General features: G+C 38.5%; 1 protein-coding gene across 1 annotated transcript; it reads right to left on the reverse strand.

Moving 5' to 3' along the window:
- Window positions 1-615: 615 nt before the first annotated feature.
- On the reverse strand, window positions 616-20,309 carry LOC124776741 (probable N-acetyltransferase camello). The gene is made up of 3 exons (XM_047251865.1): window positions 20,138-20,309; window positions 19,639-20,039; window positions 616-1,543 (listed from the first exon to the last, which is right to left on the reverse strand). Exons 2-3 carry the CDS (start codon window positions 20,020-20,022, stop codon window positions 1,166-1,168), a joined length of 762 nt encoding a protein of 253 aa, XP_047107821.1. The 5' UTR covers window positions 20,023-20,039; window positions 20,138-20,309; the 3' UTR covers window positions 616-1,165.
- Between the last annotated feature and the right edge of the window lie 228 nt (window positions 20,310-20,537).

The following is a 20,537-nucleotide window of genomic DNA, read 5'->3' on the forward strand; positions in this document are numbered from 1 at the left end:
TGTTCAGTAAATCTATCAACAGTGATTTTCACATGCATAAATGAATCATGAGCATACACCTTTTATTCATCGTTCACATTGGGATGATGCAGAGAACAGTGATGGAAGTTTTAATTGGAATATAGGGTTTCTGACACTGGAAATATTTCAGCATTTCTCGCATAGCACTTTTAAAAATAAATAAAACTGTACTTTGAGGTTCTCACCAGCCACGTGTGTTGGGTTAAAAACTGGGACACAGTGACAACTAACAGTTCCCTCCCCCAAATCAACCTTTGATGAAAGCTGAAAAACTTTGCTTAAAGACATTGAAAACCACACAAAATATCGGACTTCCTAATTCAAGCCTAGAAATAAAAAGCCACAAAGAACATGTAAAAATAGCACATTCAGTGAATGTTTAGTTAAACATTATGCAAAAAGTAGACCACAATCTCCACTAATTTGTTTGCCTGTGGCAACAAGAACTGGTCTATTTATCTTTATTTCAGCCAAATAAATTAGAACAAGGATTATGCTGGATATTTTTATTTATTTTGTATGAGATAGTGTAGAAGTAATATTTTTCTTATCAATCATTTATTTTCTAGAAACAGTACAAATAACTCAGTGTAAATATATTGACCTAAAAACAAAAACACACTGGATCAATAACTGCTCAAACTCTAATATACAAAAATACTTAATAGAAATCAACAATACACACAACTGAAAAGGTCAAGAGATTATAAGCAGCCTGACAAAGTACTTAGGTGATTGTAGTTTGGCACAACATTTTAACTGAGATTCTTTGAGTCAACCAATGATCAAAGGACGGTATTTATAAGAAGGTACCATTATAATTAATCTACTTTCTGATTAAAACAACTGAGAGTTGAGAATACCAAGTGAAAGCAGCACTCATATCCTGTCAACATTCCTCATAAAGGAAGTCTTTTCTGGGTACCTCTACTCAAATTTTAAATTTATAAATAAGCTGTAGAATGCAGTAACCACACTGCCACTGATAATGTAGCCTTTTTCCACTCCCCCGTCACTGATAAAATAATTATTGCTCTTTAGGCCTGTAATTCATCACTTGACAACACTGAGTAGTAGCTGTCAGAGAAACAATACACTATTTGCAGACAATTTATAGCATCACATACTAAGACAACTGATAGTATCATGCACTAAGACAGTCAGTCTTTTTAGTCATTGAATACATCATCACCGTAACAAGACTGCCGATTATTTGTCTATGATAAATTTGTTTGGTCTCAAAACCTTTTTTAAAATACAGAGCTCCTGCCTCAGAATGACATTCTGTTGTAACAAGCTCTGCTGTTTTATAACCTCTTTCACTGCAGAAACTCAGTGCACGATCTACAAGAGCAGATCCAATACCCTTACGTCGGTAATCGCTGCTAACTGCCAGGCGACGTATCCATGCAGCATTATCTGTAGTTCGACATCGCATCACAGCTATGGTACCAACTACTCGTCGTTGATAGCCACCAAGAGCATTTAACTGATCGTGTTCAGTTGCTAGCCTATATTTAACCTGAAAAAAAAAAATACATATATTTACAAATGACGGTAATGAAGGAAAACTACAAAATGTAAAGCAAACAATCAATGTACAAGTACACACATTTATTTCAATAAGCTGACTTGAAAGGAGTAATCAGGAAAACTGTATTGGGAGTAGTCTGGTGTTAAACAATAAAATGTTGTACGCAAAGGGTTATGGTTAAATTGTCGGAAGAGAGAAGAGGATATCTGAGCTACAAGGAAGGAAAGTAATGTATCACAGAATTATAAATATGGACTCAATCAGTGTTTAGAGAGAAACTGAAGAATGAGAGGAGGGGGAGGGGGCGAGACACAATTTACGAAGACAACAGTCTTGGTGAAAAGTTTAACTCTTTCTTAAACATATTTGTTCAGCATATAGGTTGTAGTCAAGAGATGGAACTCCATTACAACTGCTATTATAACATCCTCTAGTCTGTGCGAAACACTTTAAGAACACAGAAACACAACTCGGTGACACCACTAAACAAGAAAATTTCATTATCCAAATGAAACTAATTTCCCACAAAATAGTTTACTATGTATAATACAGGGTGTTACAAAAAGGTACGGCTAAACTTTCAGGAAACATTCCTCACACACAAAGAAAGAAAATATGTTATGTGGACATCTGTCCGGAAACGCTTACTTTCCATGTTTGGCCGTACCTTTTTGTAACACCCTGTATACTGGAATCACTGGCTGCCTAATTTAACAACTACTTCAGCAGACATTACTGTATTAGCAAAACTACAACTGTTAAAGACATTACAAATTCTTCAGCTTACTATATAAGCTCAAAATCTCTTAACTAACATGGTGTTTCTATCAGAATATTATAATACTGTATTGACTTGGTGCTACTGCCCTTAAGCTAGTTTAAAAATCAGCGACTCATTTTTCTGATACTCTTAAATATGCTGTAGTGACACCAACAATGGACATAACCCAATCACCTCTACTTGCAGACCAATTTCTCTTTTTCCAATCTTTTGAACAGGTTTGAGGAAGCGGCCTACGATAATACACTAAACTCCCACTAATCCGACCCTCAGTAGTACAGCCTCTCAGTAATCCAGCCCACATCCAGCCTCTAGTGGCTCAAGCAGAAATGACACGTACAATGATGAATTCTCATGCGCGCAACAATTTCATTAGTTAATTACAATGTCAGACAATCCTACACGTTTGAAATTGTGGCTTTCTTTATGGTTCAGTATCAAGGATTCTAAAAGGAAACACATTATGCTAGACCTCAGGCAGAAACTCAAAATTAGAGACAAGCTGAACTGAGGTTTTCCGCGGAAAGCCTTTGGTGCTGAGTACAATGTTGTATGATAAACTATTTATGAAAAAACTTTAACAGCCAAAGATATACTGAAAATCCTACATGAACATTATGGGAAGAGACAACATAAAGATCTCTCACACTGCTAGTGCTGAAGCTGCAGACATCTTCCTGGAGTACATTACGCAACAATCAGAAAGATGTAGTACTGATGTAAAGCATGGAAGCCATTGTGTGATGAAGCATATTGCTGTTGGGCGTCGTCATTGTGATAACTAAAAATTTGGGACACATTTCATAGTAAGTGATAGTACTGTATATGGACACACTCAAGGACTAAATTTTCTATTAAAATGAATGTATCTTTGTAATTTAACAAAGTATTATCTCTATGTGTTGACACTAAATTTAAGACATTTCCATTAACCTGGCACTTATGCTAATCAGCATCAATTTGTACAAGGAATGGCCGGATTAACAAGAATCTAGTGTACAATGAATATCTGAGCAGACCTAGTCAACTGCCTCTGTTTGGTTTTCGTAAACAATTCTCTTGTAATTCTGCTGAACGTATCAGTGGATATAATATCAGTCGATATAATTATGCGTAAATCAAGTGAGATCACTCGGAACATCGTAGAGGAATACCTCTGTCAGTGCCTGGTTACACGGCAAAACAACTGCAGTGGACCCCCATAACTTCACCTGACATTTACAGCAAGATCTCTGGTGTGCCTACTGACAATGGCACTGTGCTATGAGGCATTTCCTGGATCGCAATATGGACTTTGTCTTTACCTGCCATCATGATTTGGCTACTGTATGCACTAGCCTGTCTGCCAACTGTAGGACTGTCTTTGCACACCATTCAATTGACAGTTGTGTTTTCAGTGAACAAACCAACAGCATACAAGTAAATTAACAGCATGTTTCATATCAGAATGCTCCATAGTCAAACCTACAAAGTGTTTTCTGGCACTGAGATGCAAGTTATTCAACAAACTTCCAGAGTACTGAATTAATATGAGATAGCCATACCTAGAAGCCTTTTGTTTTGGGTATTTCCACAGAAATTGTTACTTTCTGTGATTTAATTGCAAATAAATTGTGCTTAGTAAAATTTGTGTTGTCGAAGAAGCAAACTTGCAACCCACCTGCTTCTGAATAAGACCCATCATGTTATTTTGCTGAGCATTTCAACCACAATGGACAAGCAGTCTTTCGAGCTCTGGAAATGACTACTTAAGTAGCAGCACAAGTTCATACAGAAGCTGACAGATCCGGCACATCTACAATCACTTCCAGAAATCCCACCTTTCCAGGTGTTCAATGAAGCTCGAGATGACTAACAAGTGTATCAAAAGTATTTAGATCTTGGTGTCCAATTCCAGACAAATGACCTTAAATGGTTTGGAATGGCCTATCACGTTTGCTTCTAAGACGATCACCATGGCATAAGAAAATTATTTCCTGGCACAGATGGAAGGTACTGACAATTGTCTTTAGCATCCAGAAGTTTCGCATTTTCCTGTATGACAAAAAATTTCATCAGGTCACAGATCATAAACCTTTGCTGACCATATTTGCCCATGTCAAAGCTGCCAGAACACATATCTCAAAGGTAATGGCCTCACTTGTCAACCAGCCAATGTTTAAAGCAAGCTCTTAAGTGTGCTTATTGATGGTGACCCCTGCACAATATGGTTTTCTCCTAAGCTGTGATTTGGACTTTGTTGTTACCTACTGACGACATACGGCTAAGTCACAGGCTTGGCTATGTGCCTCATGCAGGAGTAGCTTCACACACCATTCTAATGACTGTTGTTTTTTCAGTGAATGAACGAACCAACAGCACACAGGTGCTGGAGTGCTTCAAGATCAAGCCCACGAACAGTTCTCTCCAGCCCTGACATGTACACTGATCAGCCGCCTACCTAATAGCCTGTATGTCCACCTTTGGCATGGATAACAGCAGTGACGTGTCACGGCATGGAAGCGATGTGACCTTGGTAGGACACTGGAGGGAGTTGGCACCACACCTGCACACACAAGTCACCTAATTCACGTAAATTTCAGAGAGAGGCAGGATGTTCAATAAGCTCTGACACCACATTCAGTCACATCACAGATGTGTTCGACAGGGTTCAGATCTGGCAAATTGGGGAGGGGGGGAGGGAGGAGGGGGACAGCACATCAATTGGAACTTGCCACTGTGTTCATCAAAAAAATAGATCACACCCCCGGCCTTGTGACATGGCACATTATCTTGTTGAAAATGCCATTGTGTCGAGAAACATGACCTTCATAAAGAGGTGCACATGGTCTGCAACCAGGGTACAATACTCCTTGGCCGCCACGGTGCCTTGCCCGAGCTGCACTGGACCCATGGACGACCGTGTGAACATTCGCCAGAGCATAATGAAGCTGCTGCCAGCGTGTCTGTCCAGCAGTACATGTGACAAAGAATTGTTCTGCTGGAAGAGGATTGATTTGTGCCCTTTCACTGGCATGACGAAGAAGGTATCAGAATTCATCAAACCATGCAACACTCCGACACTGTGCCAATGTCTAGTACCAATGGTCACATGCCCATTTCAGTCATAGTTGCTGGTTTCGTGATGTTAACAGGGGCACATGCATGGATTGTTGGCTTTAGTGTCCCATTGTTAGGAGTGTTCGGTGCACTGTGTGTTCACACACTCTCATTCTCTGCCCAGCATTGAAGTCTGATGTTAGTTCCGCTACAGTTCACTGCCTGTTCTGCTTTAACAGTCTTCGCAGCCTACAATGTCTGACATCTGTAATGAGGGGTGGCCACCCAACCTCACGATATCTGAACGTGGTTTCATATTGGTTTTGCCACATGCTGAAGACACTCACCACAGCATTCCTCAAACACTCAACAAATACTGCTCTTGTTGAACCTCCTGGCCATCACAATCTGCCGTTGGTCAGACTCTGATACATTGCACATCTTCCCCACTGTATCCATGGACAGCAATGCTCACTGATACTATATGCAATCCACATGTGTCTAGCAGTCATTCCTCACCAGGTGACACTTCTATCGCCTGGACAGATTTATATTGATAGTAAGTCAATAGTCATCATGTTCTGGCTGATCAGAGTAAGTTGTTCTGTAAACTTCCACAATACTTTACTGACCACAAGTACCTCATCTTCAAAATTCTTTTGTTTTGTTTACTGTGGTTAATAAAATCTGTGTTGTTAAGAAGCAGACTTACAACAGATTCTTCACAGGGAAAGCAATACAAGACCTCAACAAACTAAGGCCTGACACATCATCATCTTGTTGGTTATTCTGGAGCTTTGATAGATTCTTTGGCAAACTAAAATTTAATGTGATTAATGAAATTTCTCTTGCATGGATAAAGTCATAACAGAAAAAAATAGGGTCACATTGACAGACTGTGTCACAGGTGTGTAATTAATCTCATATCTACTAAAGAGACTGCCTACACTATAATCGTTCGTCCGTCCTCTTCTGCAGTACTGCTATACAGTACGGGATCCTTACCAGATAAAACTGAACGAAAACAATGAAAAAGTTAAAAAAAGGGCAGCTTGTTTTGTATTACTGTTGAGTAGGAGAGAGAGTCACAGATATAAATGAGATAGGGTGACAATCATTAAAAAAAAGGTGTTTATCATTGTGGCGAGGCCTCTTCACAACATTTCAATCACCAACTTTTTTTTAATGTAATTGCAAAAATATTTTGTTGGATGAAGCCCAACTACAAAGGGAGAAATGATCATTGTACGAAAATAAGAGAAATCAGAGCTCACATGGGAAGATTTAAGTGTTGATATATCCCTCGTGCTTTCCCAGAGCAGTACATTAGAGAAATAATGCGAAACTGATTTGATGAACCCACAACCAAGCACTTAAGTGTAAATCGCAGAGCAGTCTAGTAGATGTAGATGCATGGGGAAACATTATGTGTGAGGTGCCACATGGATCAGTACTGAATCCACTCTGTGTTTAAATCTACATAAATGATGTTCCTGTGACTTTAAAGGATATTTAAAAAACGGTAATGTTATTCTATCCAGTATCCAAAGTTAATGTCATCATACACAGCTGAGATGATAGATGGTCTACAAGTGTTTCACAGTCAACATTTTAAATCCTAATTTCATGTCCTGATGTTACCAGGAGGAGGTGACATTAATGGTGAAACACTACACAAAACAAACTCACCACCTCGGAGGAATATAGCATTCCAGCTGGATCCAAGCCCAGATATAGTGGTAGGGTCAATTATTGGACTAACCACTCAGTATTGTAAAAAAACTGGAGGGTTCCTACACACACACACACACACACACACACACACACACACACACACACACACACACACACACACCACACACACGTTTCTTGGACAAAAATACTTGATGAAGAGCTAACGGAGTACAAGATGGTATTACAGACCTGCAGCAGATAAAATAGCCTGGGCAAGGCAAGAACAGAGAGAAAATCTATACAATCACATATAGCGGAAACAAACATGTTCACCATATATTTGCAACAGGATTTGCAGTGCATAATAAAATAACGGTCAAATGTGATGACACTATAAAATGTCAATGAAAGGATATGTTACAATCAAAGGTAAATATAGAAACATCTCATTGTTAAGTGTTCACACCAAACTGAGGACATGGAGGAAGGCATAAAAGACGAATTCTGGGATGCCTTAGACCAGATGTGCTCCAGATTACCACAGTATGATGTCAAAATTGCGCTGGAAGACTTAAATGACAAAACAGGACAAGTACATCAATGGCAACCATATATAGGCATGTTCAGTTTTTACACTGAATCAAATGATAACCATCAACTTCGCCACATCTAGAAACATGAAAATAGTCACTACATCATTTTCCCATAAAGATATATACAAAACAACATGGATCTCACTAGGAACTAAACAGATCGTGAGTTGATAGAGAAAAAACATAAAAAGACAGTAACAGATGTTACAACAATGAGAGGGGCCCAGGTAGGATCACACCATTCTCAAGTGTTATTACAGATGAAACAATCATTACTAAGACAACCAAGTAAGAGCAACAATGGCAAAAAAAACCAAAGAGTAGATGTGAGGAGGCCAAAAGAAGAGGCGAATAAAAAGTTTGTGATTAAGCTTATGAATAGATAAACAGAATTAGAGAACAAAAGCAATAGGAAAGGAGGTGAAGATATCAGTACAAAATGGGACAAGATAACAACATTTACAAAGGAAACAGCACAGGAACTGCTAGGAGATAAAAAAATAGCAATATCAAGTGCAGACCATGGTTCAATGAAACATGTAGAAAAGCAATTCAGAATAGTAAGACAGCCAGACAGGCAATGATGAACAATAACAAATATGAAAACCAAATAAAATACATGGCAATCACAAGAGAAATGAAGAAAACAATCAGGCAAGAAAATAAGATCATTCATAACTAAACAGATAGAGAAAGCACAGGAGGACTACAGCCAGAACAATAGTAAACATTTTTAGAATACATTGAGAAGCTATGGAAAGAAGTACAGAGGTAAGCCTGTGATAACCAAGGATGAGAATGGAAAACTGATCACTACAAATGAAGGGAATCTAGAGAACTGGAGGAGATACTTCAAAGAACCACTGAACAACCCGGTACACACCTGTGACAATGAAAACATAGCAGAAAACAACCAGAAAGTACTACCATTAGTTGAAGAACAACTCTAGTGGAGGTGGAGGAGGCAATAAAAAGATTGAAAAATGGGAAGGCCCCAGGCGTAGACAACATATCAGCAGAGCTCATCAAAGAAGAGGGAGATACGACCTATGAATGGTCAGCCGACTTGATAAAAAGAGGTGTGAAGGAAAGAAGTAAAACCAAATGACTGGAAAACTGTAGCTGTAATCCCATAGAAACAAAGAGAAGTTGACACAAAACTACAGAGGGATATCTCTACTATGCACATGTTATAAAATGACACAAATTTAGGCCAATTCACACTGTCTGTCACGGCACCGTTGCACCAAGGCACTGTCCTATCAAGGTGCATTCACGTATCTCACGTCTAGTCACATGATCTCAACTTGCATTGCTGTCCTCAACTGTTCTTTTTGCGGGAATTGTGATCTTCACAAGATGATTTTTCCAACTGTTTTTATGCGTGAATTGCACATACACAATGTAACAGCATACATGGATGCTGGTGTGCTCATCTGTATGAAAATGACATTTAGCGGACTCAAATGGTTTGCAGCTTGCAGGGATAACTTGTATATTAGAGAGAAGGGAGACAGAAGTGCAAAACAACACAAAGAAAGTGTGTGGGTCCAAAAAAATGTCATTACATGGTACAGAGGAAAATTTCACACACTAACAAGGAGCCTGGAGAAGAGGAATCTGCATTTTATATTTTGGAAAGTTTAAGGATCATTTGTTATGTCAAGTTGCATCCAGAATTACTAAAAGGAACAGTGTTACGAGCCACCATCATATCCTATGAATATCTGGTTTGTTTTAAGATCAATTTTAGTTGCTAGTCCAGTGCAAATTTCTGTGCAATAGTCATATCTCCATAAATCCATTTCCCATCAAGATAGATAGGTTTTCTTTACATGCTGCATTTGGCTGTTAACAGTTCAAGTGCCTTATTTGTACTGGGGTTAGCAAGTGAAACCACATAAACATTGATCACTTGTGCTTGCAAAACTGTTTCACACACAATTCAGAGAGCCACTTAACAATAAATAGGCCTGCCACAAATACATATTTCAACAAACAATTTGCAGTGTTTGAAGGTTTCAGTGCATTTATTTATGTAACACTACAAATGTCTGACAACACATAAATAAAGTCCACGTACTTATCCACCAGATTCTACCCACAGTGCTTTTTCTCTTCAAGTTGCAGCCATGTTGCAATCCATTTCATTCTAAAATATTAGAACAGTACCAGTACCCACAAAAATCCATTTTATAGTAAGTGTAGTCGAGCACAAGTAATTTAGTATGCTCATGTCGTACAATTCAGACTGCTGTGTCACTGCTTCAATTAGTCTGTTGTTATTTATTATAAATTTTAACAAAAGAAATAACCAAAACAATTTATAGCAAATAACAAACAACATGGCCATGCAGTTCTAGGCACTACAGTCTGGAGCCGAGCGACCGCTATGGTCGCAGGTTCGGATCCTGCCTTGGGCATGGATGTGTGTGATGTCTTTAGGTTAGTTAGGTTTAATTAGTTCTAAGTTCTAGGTGACTGATGGCCTCAGAAGTTAAGTCACATAGTGCTCAGAGCCATTTGAACAAACAACAAACAAGTGATATCAACCGTGATGAAACAAAATATGGATATCTGCGCATGGCCGTATATCAGGAGGGGGGGTTGAGCTTGTGAGTTACATAATCAGCAAAGGACAGATGACATCAGACATCAAAACTTTCCTCCAGACAAACCTTGACGGTGATCTGATGGGACAGGACGGCCATTGTGGATGCTGCCATTTGACATGCATTGCAGAATGTTTAACAGGATGGGATGTGAGATGGCCACTATGAATTGGCCATTATACTGAACAGGCTGAACTCATACACTAAAGAAATATTAAATGCAGCACAAGCGGGGTCCAGAAAAGGTAAGTCAACAACCAACCAAATATTCACAATAAGACAAATACTAGATAAGAACTAGGACTACAATCAGGGTACCATCTGTATGTTTATAGACATCAACAAAGCATATGACAGCATAGTGATAGAGGAGATGTGGAGGATAATGGCAGAGTGTGCAGCTAATAAAAATGTATGTGATGGAATCAAAGAGTACAATGAAAGTACGGGGGAGGGGGGTGTTCTCACAAATATTTGAGGTAAAAACAGGAGTGAGGCATGGAGCTATTATATCACCGACCCTCTTGATTTGTCATTCAACAACAACCTGAGAAGAGTAACAGAAGAATGTGCAGACGTCACCATAGGTAAAACGATAAATTTTCCACCTTTTGTGGATGATGATGTGGCGATAGGAACGAGCATGGAAGACCTGGAGAAAATGGGAACTGTACTGAAGAAGTAGTTAAGTATAAATGAAAGTAAAACATAATTCAACTATGGAAAATCCAGTGTGTGTGTGTGGGGGGGGGGGGGGGGGGGGCCATGTGTGTGTCCGCAAATGCATTCTATCTCTTGACCATGGCCTTGCTGGCCGAAAGCTCATTTTCTGACAGCCTTTCTGTTGTGCCTATCTGTGATTCAGCATCTCCGATACATGCTGAAAATAAAGCAAAATTCACAGTTATAGATCGAAGAGCTCAGTTAAGGCCAAATCATCAGACAATCAGGAACCTAACAATACAGAAGACTGATCACTTTTGAAAATAAAGTAGTGAGAAAAATGTATGGACCCGTGAAAGAAAATGAACAGTGCAGAGTAACGAAAACATAACTCAGACAATTACAAACACTATCTGACATCATATTGGGTGTGAAAACAAAGACTCAGGTGGTACGAACATGTAAAGAGGAGAGGGGAGAAGATGGTAATAAAGGCAGTAATGGATAGAGAAGCCAAAGGAAGGAGACCACTAGGAAGGCCGAGAATGAGATGGAAGGATAATACCATGGGAGACTATCATATAGTGGGTCTGGAAGATGAAGATGCAGCTGCAGCTGAGAGTAAAGTGTGGAATGCTGGACTGTGTGAGGCCAAGGACCGGCTGCGGTTTGTGTCGCCCGTTTAAGAAAGTAATTACTGCACAAAACACTTTATGTGAATGGGTGACTGTTAAAAGGCTCCCAAGTCATATTTTTCATTTTTTGAGGTAATTATATTTTTGATGTCTATACTTATTTACACACATTTCCGAGTCAAAAAGCGCCTCAGTCAAGCTTGCTTTCTACGCGTTATAGCCAGCGTTTTTCTTCTGTTGGTAATACTGCAAATTTCGAAGACACATGAAAATATAAGCTCACTTCCTGTTTACAGAATGCACTATGCATCTGATACAAACTTCACATATTTGCTATTTGAACTGTCCGTCATAAAAATATATGAGTTGTATAAGGTAAAATACCCTGGTACCAATATTAAGTATGAATTTTCTAACACATAGATTTTTCAAGGAAAATTATAAACTAAAGTTCGGAAAACCACAAAGTGACATCTGTTACTTTTGTGAGGACAAAAAGGTGTGAATACATGGTTTTCATTGACAACATACTGTAAAAAGAATCATAACTGCAGAATTAATGGCGCACATGAGGCGAGCTAAATAGTTCACATTGCTCTTAATGAAATGACTAAATAGAGTAAAGAAAATGAAAACATTTTATACTCTGTATTTGACTACATGCAAAATGTACGATTTCTGAACATTCTCATTCAGGAAATTTATTGCTTAAGGCAACTCAAAGTGAATATTTTTGCTGCTTTGTTCCTTTGGACTACATTAAAAATGATGTACCCAAGATAGTTACAGAGTTACAACTGTTTTCTGATAATTGTCCCAGATAAAACAAGAACCATACACTGTCAAGTATTTGTCTTGCCCTAACCAATATGTGCACGTTTAACAGATGAACTTTCACACACTCCATGAAACCAAAAATCCAGCCTAATAAAATTTGCCATTATAAATATGACAATATACACTTTCGATGTGAAGTTTGGATGCTTATAGCTAATGCTGAGAAAAAATGTCTAAGGACAGCTACATCAGTCGAGACCGACATGATCACTGTGTGCTCTACTAGGTGGCCTACTTATCTTCAACCTCTTTTGAAACCAGACACCTTCCAAGAAATGAGACAGCGCAATTTAGTTACTACCAAATATTATTATTCTGAGTACTCTCATAAACACAAACAGACTGTAAAAACAATTAGGTACATAAGATCAAGTGGTTTTCAAAGCTTGAATGCCCTTATCCTCAAAAAAACTAATGAAGAGTCTTTACTTAGTCAAGAAGATCATTTAAAAAAAAAAACTGCAAAAGTGAAGACTCAAAGAAAGTTATGCCATATACTGTAGAAAAACAGAAAGGCTTTCATGATCAACTTTTACAGTGGCCAGCAGCTTCTGTTTCTCTCAGTGACAATGAATAAGGTTCAGAAAAACAAATCTTTGTAATGTAATAACATCCACTCAAGATTTGTGTTTGTAACATGAGCTAACATACAGCACTCATTATTTGATTAAAAAACTGGATTATCTGAAACAAAACTATACTTTAAATTTTGAGTGTTAAAAGGTACCTAAGTCAACAAGATGAAATAGCTTTTTGTTGAAAATGTACCTAATTTAGGTCTGTGTACAAATTTTAATACGTAATTTTACCAAAGCATTATTTCGTAACACACAAGGGAGAAAAAGTTGTTTTTTTTTACCATGATAAAGCGACTTAGATACTTTTTAACACACTCATTCATATAGATTTCTTGGGGTATAACTACATAATATGTTAAAACAGTCACCATATAGATAAACTCAGAGTGTTTTGCCCATAGTTTGTACATTTTTATATACAGTCATCTTACATAATTATCGTCAGAGGTAGTAAATAAAGTATTTATTCAGCAGAAGCAAATAATCAGAATATTATGTAAAGCGGATAACCACATACTTTCTGAGGGCTTTTTGACAATCTTTAAACTTCACTTGGTTCCCAGTACAACTCCTTAATTGTTTTTAATTTTTCACATATATTATCAGTTTTGATTAAATGGTGATTTCTACAATCACAATACCAGGCACAAAAATAAATTTCACATGGACTTTGTCTCAATGTCTAGAGTTCAAATTATGTGCTCTGGTTCAGTGGTACTGAAGAATTTCTCATCTAACATTAAAAAAGAAATCGAGGATCTATTGTGTCGTTATCTGGTACAATCCAAGTGTGTGACTGTGCAGCAAACCATGTAGTGTGTGAAAAATAAGACTGACACCAAGTCATTAGCCAAAAATGCAGTAGTGAGCAAATGTTATGACTGCAAATAACAATCTCAAATCAGCACCACAGAATGAAGCAAGCATGTTCTTAGCAACAATGTATACAATCAGAGTTCCAAGCTCAAACCCCAATCCTACAAAGCAAAGTAACAGCTGTATTTGGATATAAACATAATGTAGGCTTCAGCAGTGAAATATGAACTCCCAATCCAGCTGCCACACAAGATATTTATTTCCTAGACCCATGTCGTTCCTTTAAATTATTTAAGGTAACAACTGCGACGGTTCCATTAAAAAGGACATATCACAGTTCCTTACATCTGACTCTAAAGATCACTGTCAGCTTAGACATTTATGCCAAATCTTCCACCTTCAGTTACACGGATAGGCTCCTGTTACAAATATCATTATCCCAAATCGTCGTGCTCATTGCTGAGCACTGTTACCGCATGAATCAACAGTCTTCATGCAGAATGGTTACCTGCTTCGTTTAGAGCCTGCGGAAGAGGTAGACTGGAGATCTTTATATGATCCGCCCACCTGCTCACTGGTCTTCCCATCGGTCTCCTTTCCTCAATCTTCCCTTCCATGATTATTTTCTCTATATTTTCTCCATTTCTTCTCACAATATGACCGAAAAATTGGAGAATTTTTTTGTTGATATGGGAAGAAAGGCACTTGGAAATACTGAGTTGCTCGAGGGACACATTTGTTGTTACTTCAGTTCATTTTATGTGCAGCATCCTGCACCAGCACCAAAACCCAAATGCACGAATATGCTGCTGGTCTCTGGCCTTAAAGGTCCATACTTTGGAGCCATAAAAAAAGATGGAAAATGTGTGTTTCAACAAGCTGACCCTTTGTGGTTTCCGTTATTGCTCTGTTCCGTAAGATCTTTGTGAGCTCCTTCATAATCAGTCACCCTTGCATGATCCACCTTCTTATCAAATCTTCACAGCTTCCATGTCGCAAATGGATGACCAGAGATAACTGAAAGTATGCACAAGTCCCAGTTTCTTTAATAGAGCTGCCAGCATGGTGTCAGCAGCAAATTGGTGGTTGTTAAGGGTCGACAGAAGCGTCCGATCCGATGCGTCGGCTTTGACCCGTGACGTAAGGGTGTTGTGTGTGACATCATGATGGCGCGGAGTTTGGTTTGTGAGTGTGGCGTGTTTGTAGATGTCATCATGTCGTGGTTTGTTGTGCTCTCTGGTGGTATGTTCAGGGTTTTAGTTTATGTGGTGTAATGGGCTCAGTTTGCTTTTGCTCATTATCAAGAATTGTTCGAGTGCTGGCTGTGTTTGTAGTGGAATTCGTTTCAGTGAGTTAACGATTTTCTGTGAAGGTTAATTTAGTGTTCTCCGCTGTACGTCGTGTGGTAATTTTAGTAAAATTAATCGGTTGTTTTTGTGTTTGTTCAGGAATGGATATGACAGATAAAATTAACACTGCGCAGGTCAAGGGAAGTGTTCGATCCCAGTGTGTGACTGTGTATGTTGGTACTGGTATCGGGAGATGTTTTTGAGCTATATAGGTCAAGGGAAGTGTGCAATTCCTGATGATATTGTGTTTAGTGGTATTTGGGGAGCTCTGTGATGTCGGTTTTTTTCGTCGTTTTGTGTGGTTTTGTATGGGGGTGGGTGTCTAAATTTGTTTATATTTAGTTTGCCCCCACCCAAAAACACCCCATTTTCCACACTTGTCCCGTTAGTGTCATTAGGCTTTTTGTGGAAAGTGTGTGTGTTTGTTTTTCGATGTATTTTCGTCTTCATAATGTGTACGTAATGACTTTATATGTGCCATATTGGAAACGTGGTTTATGGTTGTTTCTGTCGTATTTGTGACGTCATGGGTCAAAGCAGACAGGCGGGATTGGACGGTTCCGTATTTCCGTTGTTAACAGCTCTACCACAAACTGAGATGCCTCTAGCCCAAACGTCAAGAGCATTCCTAATGACAAGTTCTGCACGGATGATGTACAGTTGGGCGGGTGTGAGGGCAGACCACAACACTGTGACACCTTTCGATAAACTGAAGAAATCAGACGTGCCAGTACTTGGCTTCACAGCTGCAAGGTGATCATCGTATAGGCTCATCGGTACTGTCAAATGTAGTGGGACACAAACTTTGCAAGCACATGCCATAGCTTCAAACAGCGAACATGGTCAAAGGCTTTCCTGCAGCCAAGGAAGTATATGGAAACAAACACAGAATTCTTGTGATTTCCATTCAGAAGTTCCTCTGCCTTCGACAACTTACTGGTTCTGTGGATTTGTGAGGCTAAATATATGGCTTCAAACGCTGGTTCAAGATGTAGAGCAAAATTTTACTTGTGTTGGATATAAGGGCAATGCAGTTGAAGCAGTTCCTGATTGATGCTTTCTTGTGTAGGGGGATGAAGATAGACTTCTAACAGTCTTCTGGACACTCACCTGTTTCCCATATCCTTGTACAAAATAAATGAAGCATATCAACACTTTCCTTCCCCATTCATTTAACCATCTCACCAGATACAATGCCCAGACCAGGTGATTTATACAAATATACATAAATGTAGATGCAGTTTTTTAATATAAATTACAAAGCCAAAGCCTTTTTTTCAAACTAGCAGTTTTCCTAGGACTTTACTGATTACACTGCAACTGCAATAAGTCAAATAGTATTAAGCAGTGTAGCATTAGTTTATTGGTAATAAAATGTAAGGATTTATGCTCTACAAGTTTCTTTTCTTTTGTTAACCTATACTTCAACTCATATAACTATAAAGGCCCTCCTTGATGGTAATCACAGAACACAATGAAGGAATGAATTATGCACTACTTTGGTGCCATAATACAATGGAATCAGAAATATAATTAAGGCTTTGTTGGCCAAAAGATTATCTAGTTACAGTCTTTTTGTTGTACCTAACTGTAACTCAGCATTTCCACTGTATGGTGAATACCAAACATCCTTTTGATAATATTGTTGCCTTTCAAAATGAAGTCTGTACAAGCAATAACCCACAAAGAATGGCAAGATTCAATGTGCTTTTAAAATGAGGTATTTATTTGGGTCAGAAGTATGTTTCGAGAAGAACATTCCTTCATTCAAAGCCATCAAATGAGCTGCAATTATTCCCAAGATACACCATTAGTTTGCAGAAAAGGACATAATCATACATGCATTTTTTTTTACCATTTCTAACGATGCAGCAAGTTTCTACAGTGACATACATTCCGCAAGTGGTGAAGAGTATCAAGATCATGACAGCTCATGGAGAATTTATGGTGAAGGGCCCCCTGAAGTTGTTTAGAAGGAAAAAAAAAAAGAATTATTATCTTACAGCTTTAATGTAAAAACAGGTATTTAATATTCATTTACCACCGATCTAGTTTGAGCACAAAGCAAGTTTTGAAAAAAAATTATTTTCTATTGCCTGCAGTTTATAAACCATCAAAAATTCTGTGTATCATATGCAAAGACTACCTTAAAACATATTGAAATTTGCTAATTATAAAAGATTTTGCCCTCTCAACTAGCTACTTAATTAAATAAATATGTCTCCTGTAAAATTTTATTGTTTGGATAAAGCAAGTTTCACAAAAACTTTCCTCAGTTTTAGCCCCCCCCCCCCCCCCCAAAAAAAATGTGTGTGTCTGATTAATGCAACTGAGACAGGAAAATACAATAACTGAAGTGAGCTGTTGTTTTCGAATTTATAGCAATTTAGCCACATAAATGTGTGCCTCGACACAATTTTGGTGATGAGAGATACTTGGGTCGACAGAAGTGTCCGATCCCGCGCGTCGGCTTTGACCCGTGACGTAAGGGTGTTGTCGTGTGTGACGTCATGACGGCGCGGAGTTTGGTTTGAGTGTGGCTGTCTCCAGTTCTGTTTTATCTTATTTTATTTACTTTTCTGATCTGTTCGTTCTATCTCGTGAGATTTTTTTTTTTTTAATTTAAAAACACTTATTACTTATTTTAATTATCTGTTTCCTCCAATTTCTGTTTTAGTTTATTATATTTATCTTTCTGATCTGTTCGTTCTATCCCGTGAGATTTTTTTTTAAAAAAGACAAAAAACACTAATCAGGTACTGAAGCGTCTTTATCTTCTATGGGTTGCAGGGATTACGACCCCTGGGGAGGTGGGTGGGTATTCATGCATGGCTGTCTTCACTTACACGTTGTAGCTACGCAAGGCGTCTAAATTTGTTTATATTTAGTTTGCCCCCCACCCAAAACACCCCATTTCCCGCGCTTGTCCTGTTAGTGTCATTAGGCTTCTTGTGGAAAGTGTGTGTGTTTGTTTTTGTTTCCGCCATATTTGTGATGTCATGGGTCAAAGCAGACGGGTGGGATCGGACGCTTCCGTATTTCCGGGATACTTTTGCAGTACAGTAACAGATTGCAGTTCCGGCAACTCTGGTGATTATAGATGGTGTAATCATAAAGTGGATGGAGCTGGAACACAAAATCTGTTACCCCAAATTCATTTCATATGAAATCCGGTCAGATATGTGCAGACACACATGATGTAGGAATTGTGGCAGAAAAGTGGAAACTGACAAAAGCAGATAAAAAAAAGGAGGGACTTGCTGTAAATGAATCCAAGACAAAATACATAGTAATATCCATTTCTAAAGTGTGTTTAACACTACATGACGGCCTCTAATACTGTAAAGCTGTCAGCTGCTACCATTGCCTTGGTGCTCTTTTAATCTGCAATAATAATGTAAGGAATTTATTAGAAAAATGATACAAGCAGCAAACACAGCTTATTACGCAAACTTACAGTATTTAAGAATCACAACCAGTTAAGAGAATACTATACCCTCGTATGACCAGTGGCTACGAATGGGTCACAAAGGGGAATGATAACAGAAGCAGACACAAACAACCTCAGGGAATTTGCAACAAAAACCCTGTGAAAAATTTATGGGCCTGTGAGAGGAAGATGACTGGATAGTAGGGTACAACACAACATAAGAGATTATGGTACAACCAGTATATAGAAGAACATGTAGAAGGGTACGGTATAATAAAATGTATGGAATCTCACAGAATATGGTGGTTAAAACATACGGAGAAGATGGCAAGATTTCCAAATGAATAATGAAAGGCAGACTGTATTCAACCAGATGGTGTGGCCTATCAAGATCAAGATGACTGGACAATGTGTAGGCTGACCTCACCAAAATGGAGATGCAGGAATGGATGAGAAATACACAGATGTATGGAGGCAAGTTGCTGAGGCAGCCACGGTGCATTGGGGGCTGTAGTGTCACAGAAAAAGTTGATATTCACTTCACTGATCAACACGTCCACAGTGAATATTTTTCACAAACTAGTACCTAGGCACTCTAAAAACATTTTATACCACACAAAAGATACAGAAAGTGAAATCCTCCACTCGCCAAATAGTATGAAGCAAAAGGAAACTCTGGACAGAGTATGTGTAATTACCCATAGAACATCTACTGTATATTCGTACAAGCTTTCCGATATGATAACTCTCACATATGCGTAATCTGCTTTATTCACAGTGGTATAAATCTTAAAAATATGTGGTCTGTCACGTAACTCCTTAAACTGGTAACGCCATTAATCAATAAAACAACATTACATACTTGGAAGCTGAAATTCATTCACAGCCTACCTTTTTAACAGGTACTCATACAGAAATTTAAATTACTCTTCATCAGAAAGAATTATTGCTACACGTAAGTTGTGTCGGCCATACTGGCTAACAGTTCTTTTGTTATAGCAGCTACCAATGTTCAAACAGATACATAAACTGGGTGAGCGTCTACTTTGTTAAGAATTGTTATCAACATTTTGTACCTCTGATTTCGGTTTCAACGTGTTGGACAATGGTTCGTGGACCTCTGCAACCCAGAATCCGGTATCACGGGACGACATGTATACTCGGGGAATATCTGCTATTTCCTGGCTGACTTCCATGGCCCTCATGACATGTGCAAAGTAGATGCCTCCATACACGATGAAAATCACACTTGCTGGCACCGTAAGAAAGCAAATACGAAATGGAACGCCGACAAAAATAAACAGAAGGGCCGACACAAGAATAATTGACTGAAATGTTATTTCCCGTAACAGTCCAGCAAAAAATGCCGTGTTGACTGTTGACATTATTCCTTCCTTCACAATTTCTTGGCACTGTAATTGGTCTCCAGGTTGATAATACCGAATAACAACTGTTCCCATTTTTATAACGTCAGTAACTGAAACAAAAATGCCAAATTATATTAAAATAATCGATCACTGCAGAAATGATTTTCTTTTGCAGCAAATTCATTCGCAAGCTTCATGCCAGCAATACCCAAGTTCTGCCTTCTGAAGGCCTCTAGGCCTGAACTAGATATTATTTTCTACGAGTTAACATTCGAAACTTTGAATTAAAACAACATCCAAGCTATAATTCAAACAAAACTAAATATTTATATACACCCAACATCCCATTCACACAGTCAAAACAAGCGCACAATCCGATATACTACATGCGATGGGTCGTTCGCTGTATTTATATCGACTATGCCACAGATGCGAGAGTCGTTTGCATCGATATATGTGACTGATTCTGTAATGGGCGTTAAAGGATGAAAGGACACGAAAGCACGAAAGAAACTGGTATAGGCACGCGTATTCAAATACAGAGATATGTAAACAGGCAGACTACAGCACTGCGGTCGGCAAGCCCTATATAAAGGTGGGTTTAGACT

The sequence above is a fragment of the Schistocerca piceifrons genome, chromosome 2, assembly GCF_021461385.2.
Source record: "Schistocerca piceifrons isolate TAMUIC-IGC-003096 chromosome 2, iqSchPice1.1, whole genome shotgun sequence".
Lineage (NCBI taxonomy): Eukaryota > Metazoa > Arthropoda > Insecta > Orthoptera > Acrididae > Schistocerca > Schistocerca piceifrons.

What these genes read in the sequence shown, in the direction of transcription:
- LOC124776741 (XM_047251865.1), bottom strand. Translation starts at nt 20,022, where the DNA reads ATGGGAACAGTTGTTATTCGGTATTATCAACCTGGAGACCAATTACAG. An exon ending in CGTTGAAACCGAAATCAGAG is followed by an intron (nt 1,544 to 19,638) that starts GTACAAAATGTT and finishes TTTTTTTTTCAG; the next exon opens with GTTAAATATAGGCTAGCAAC.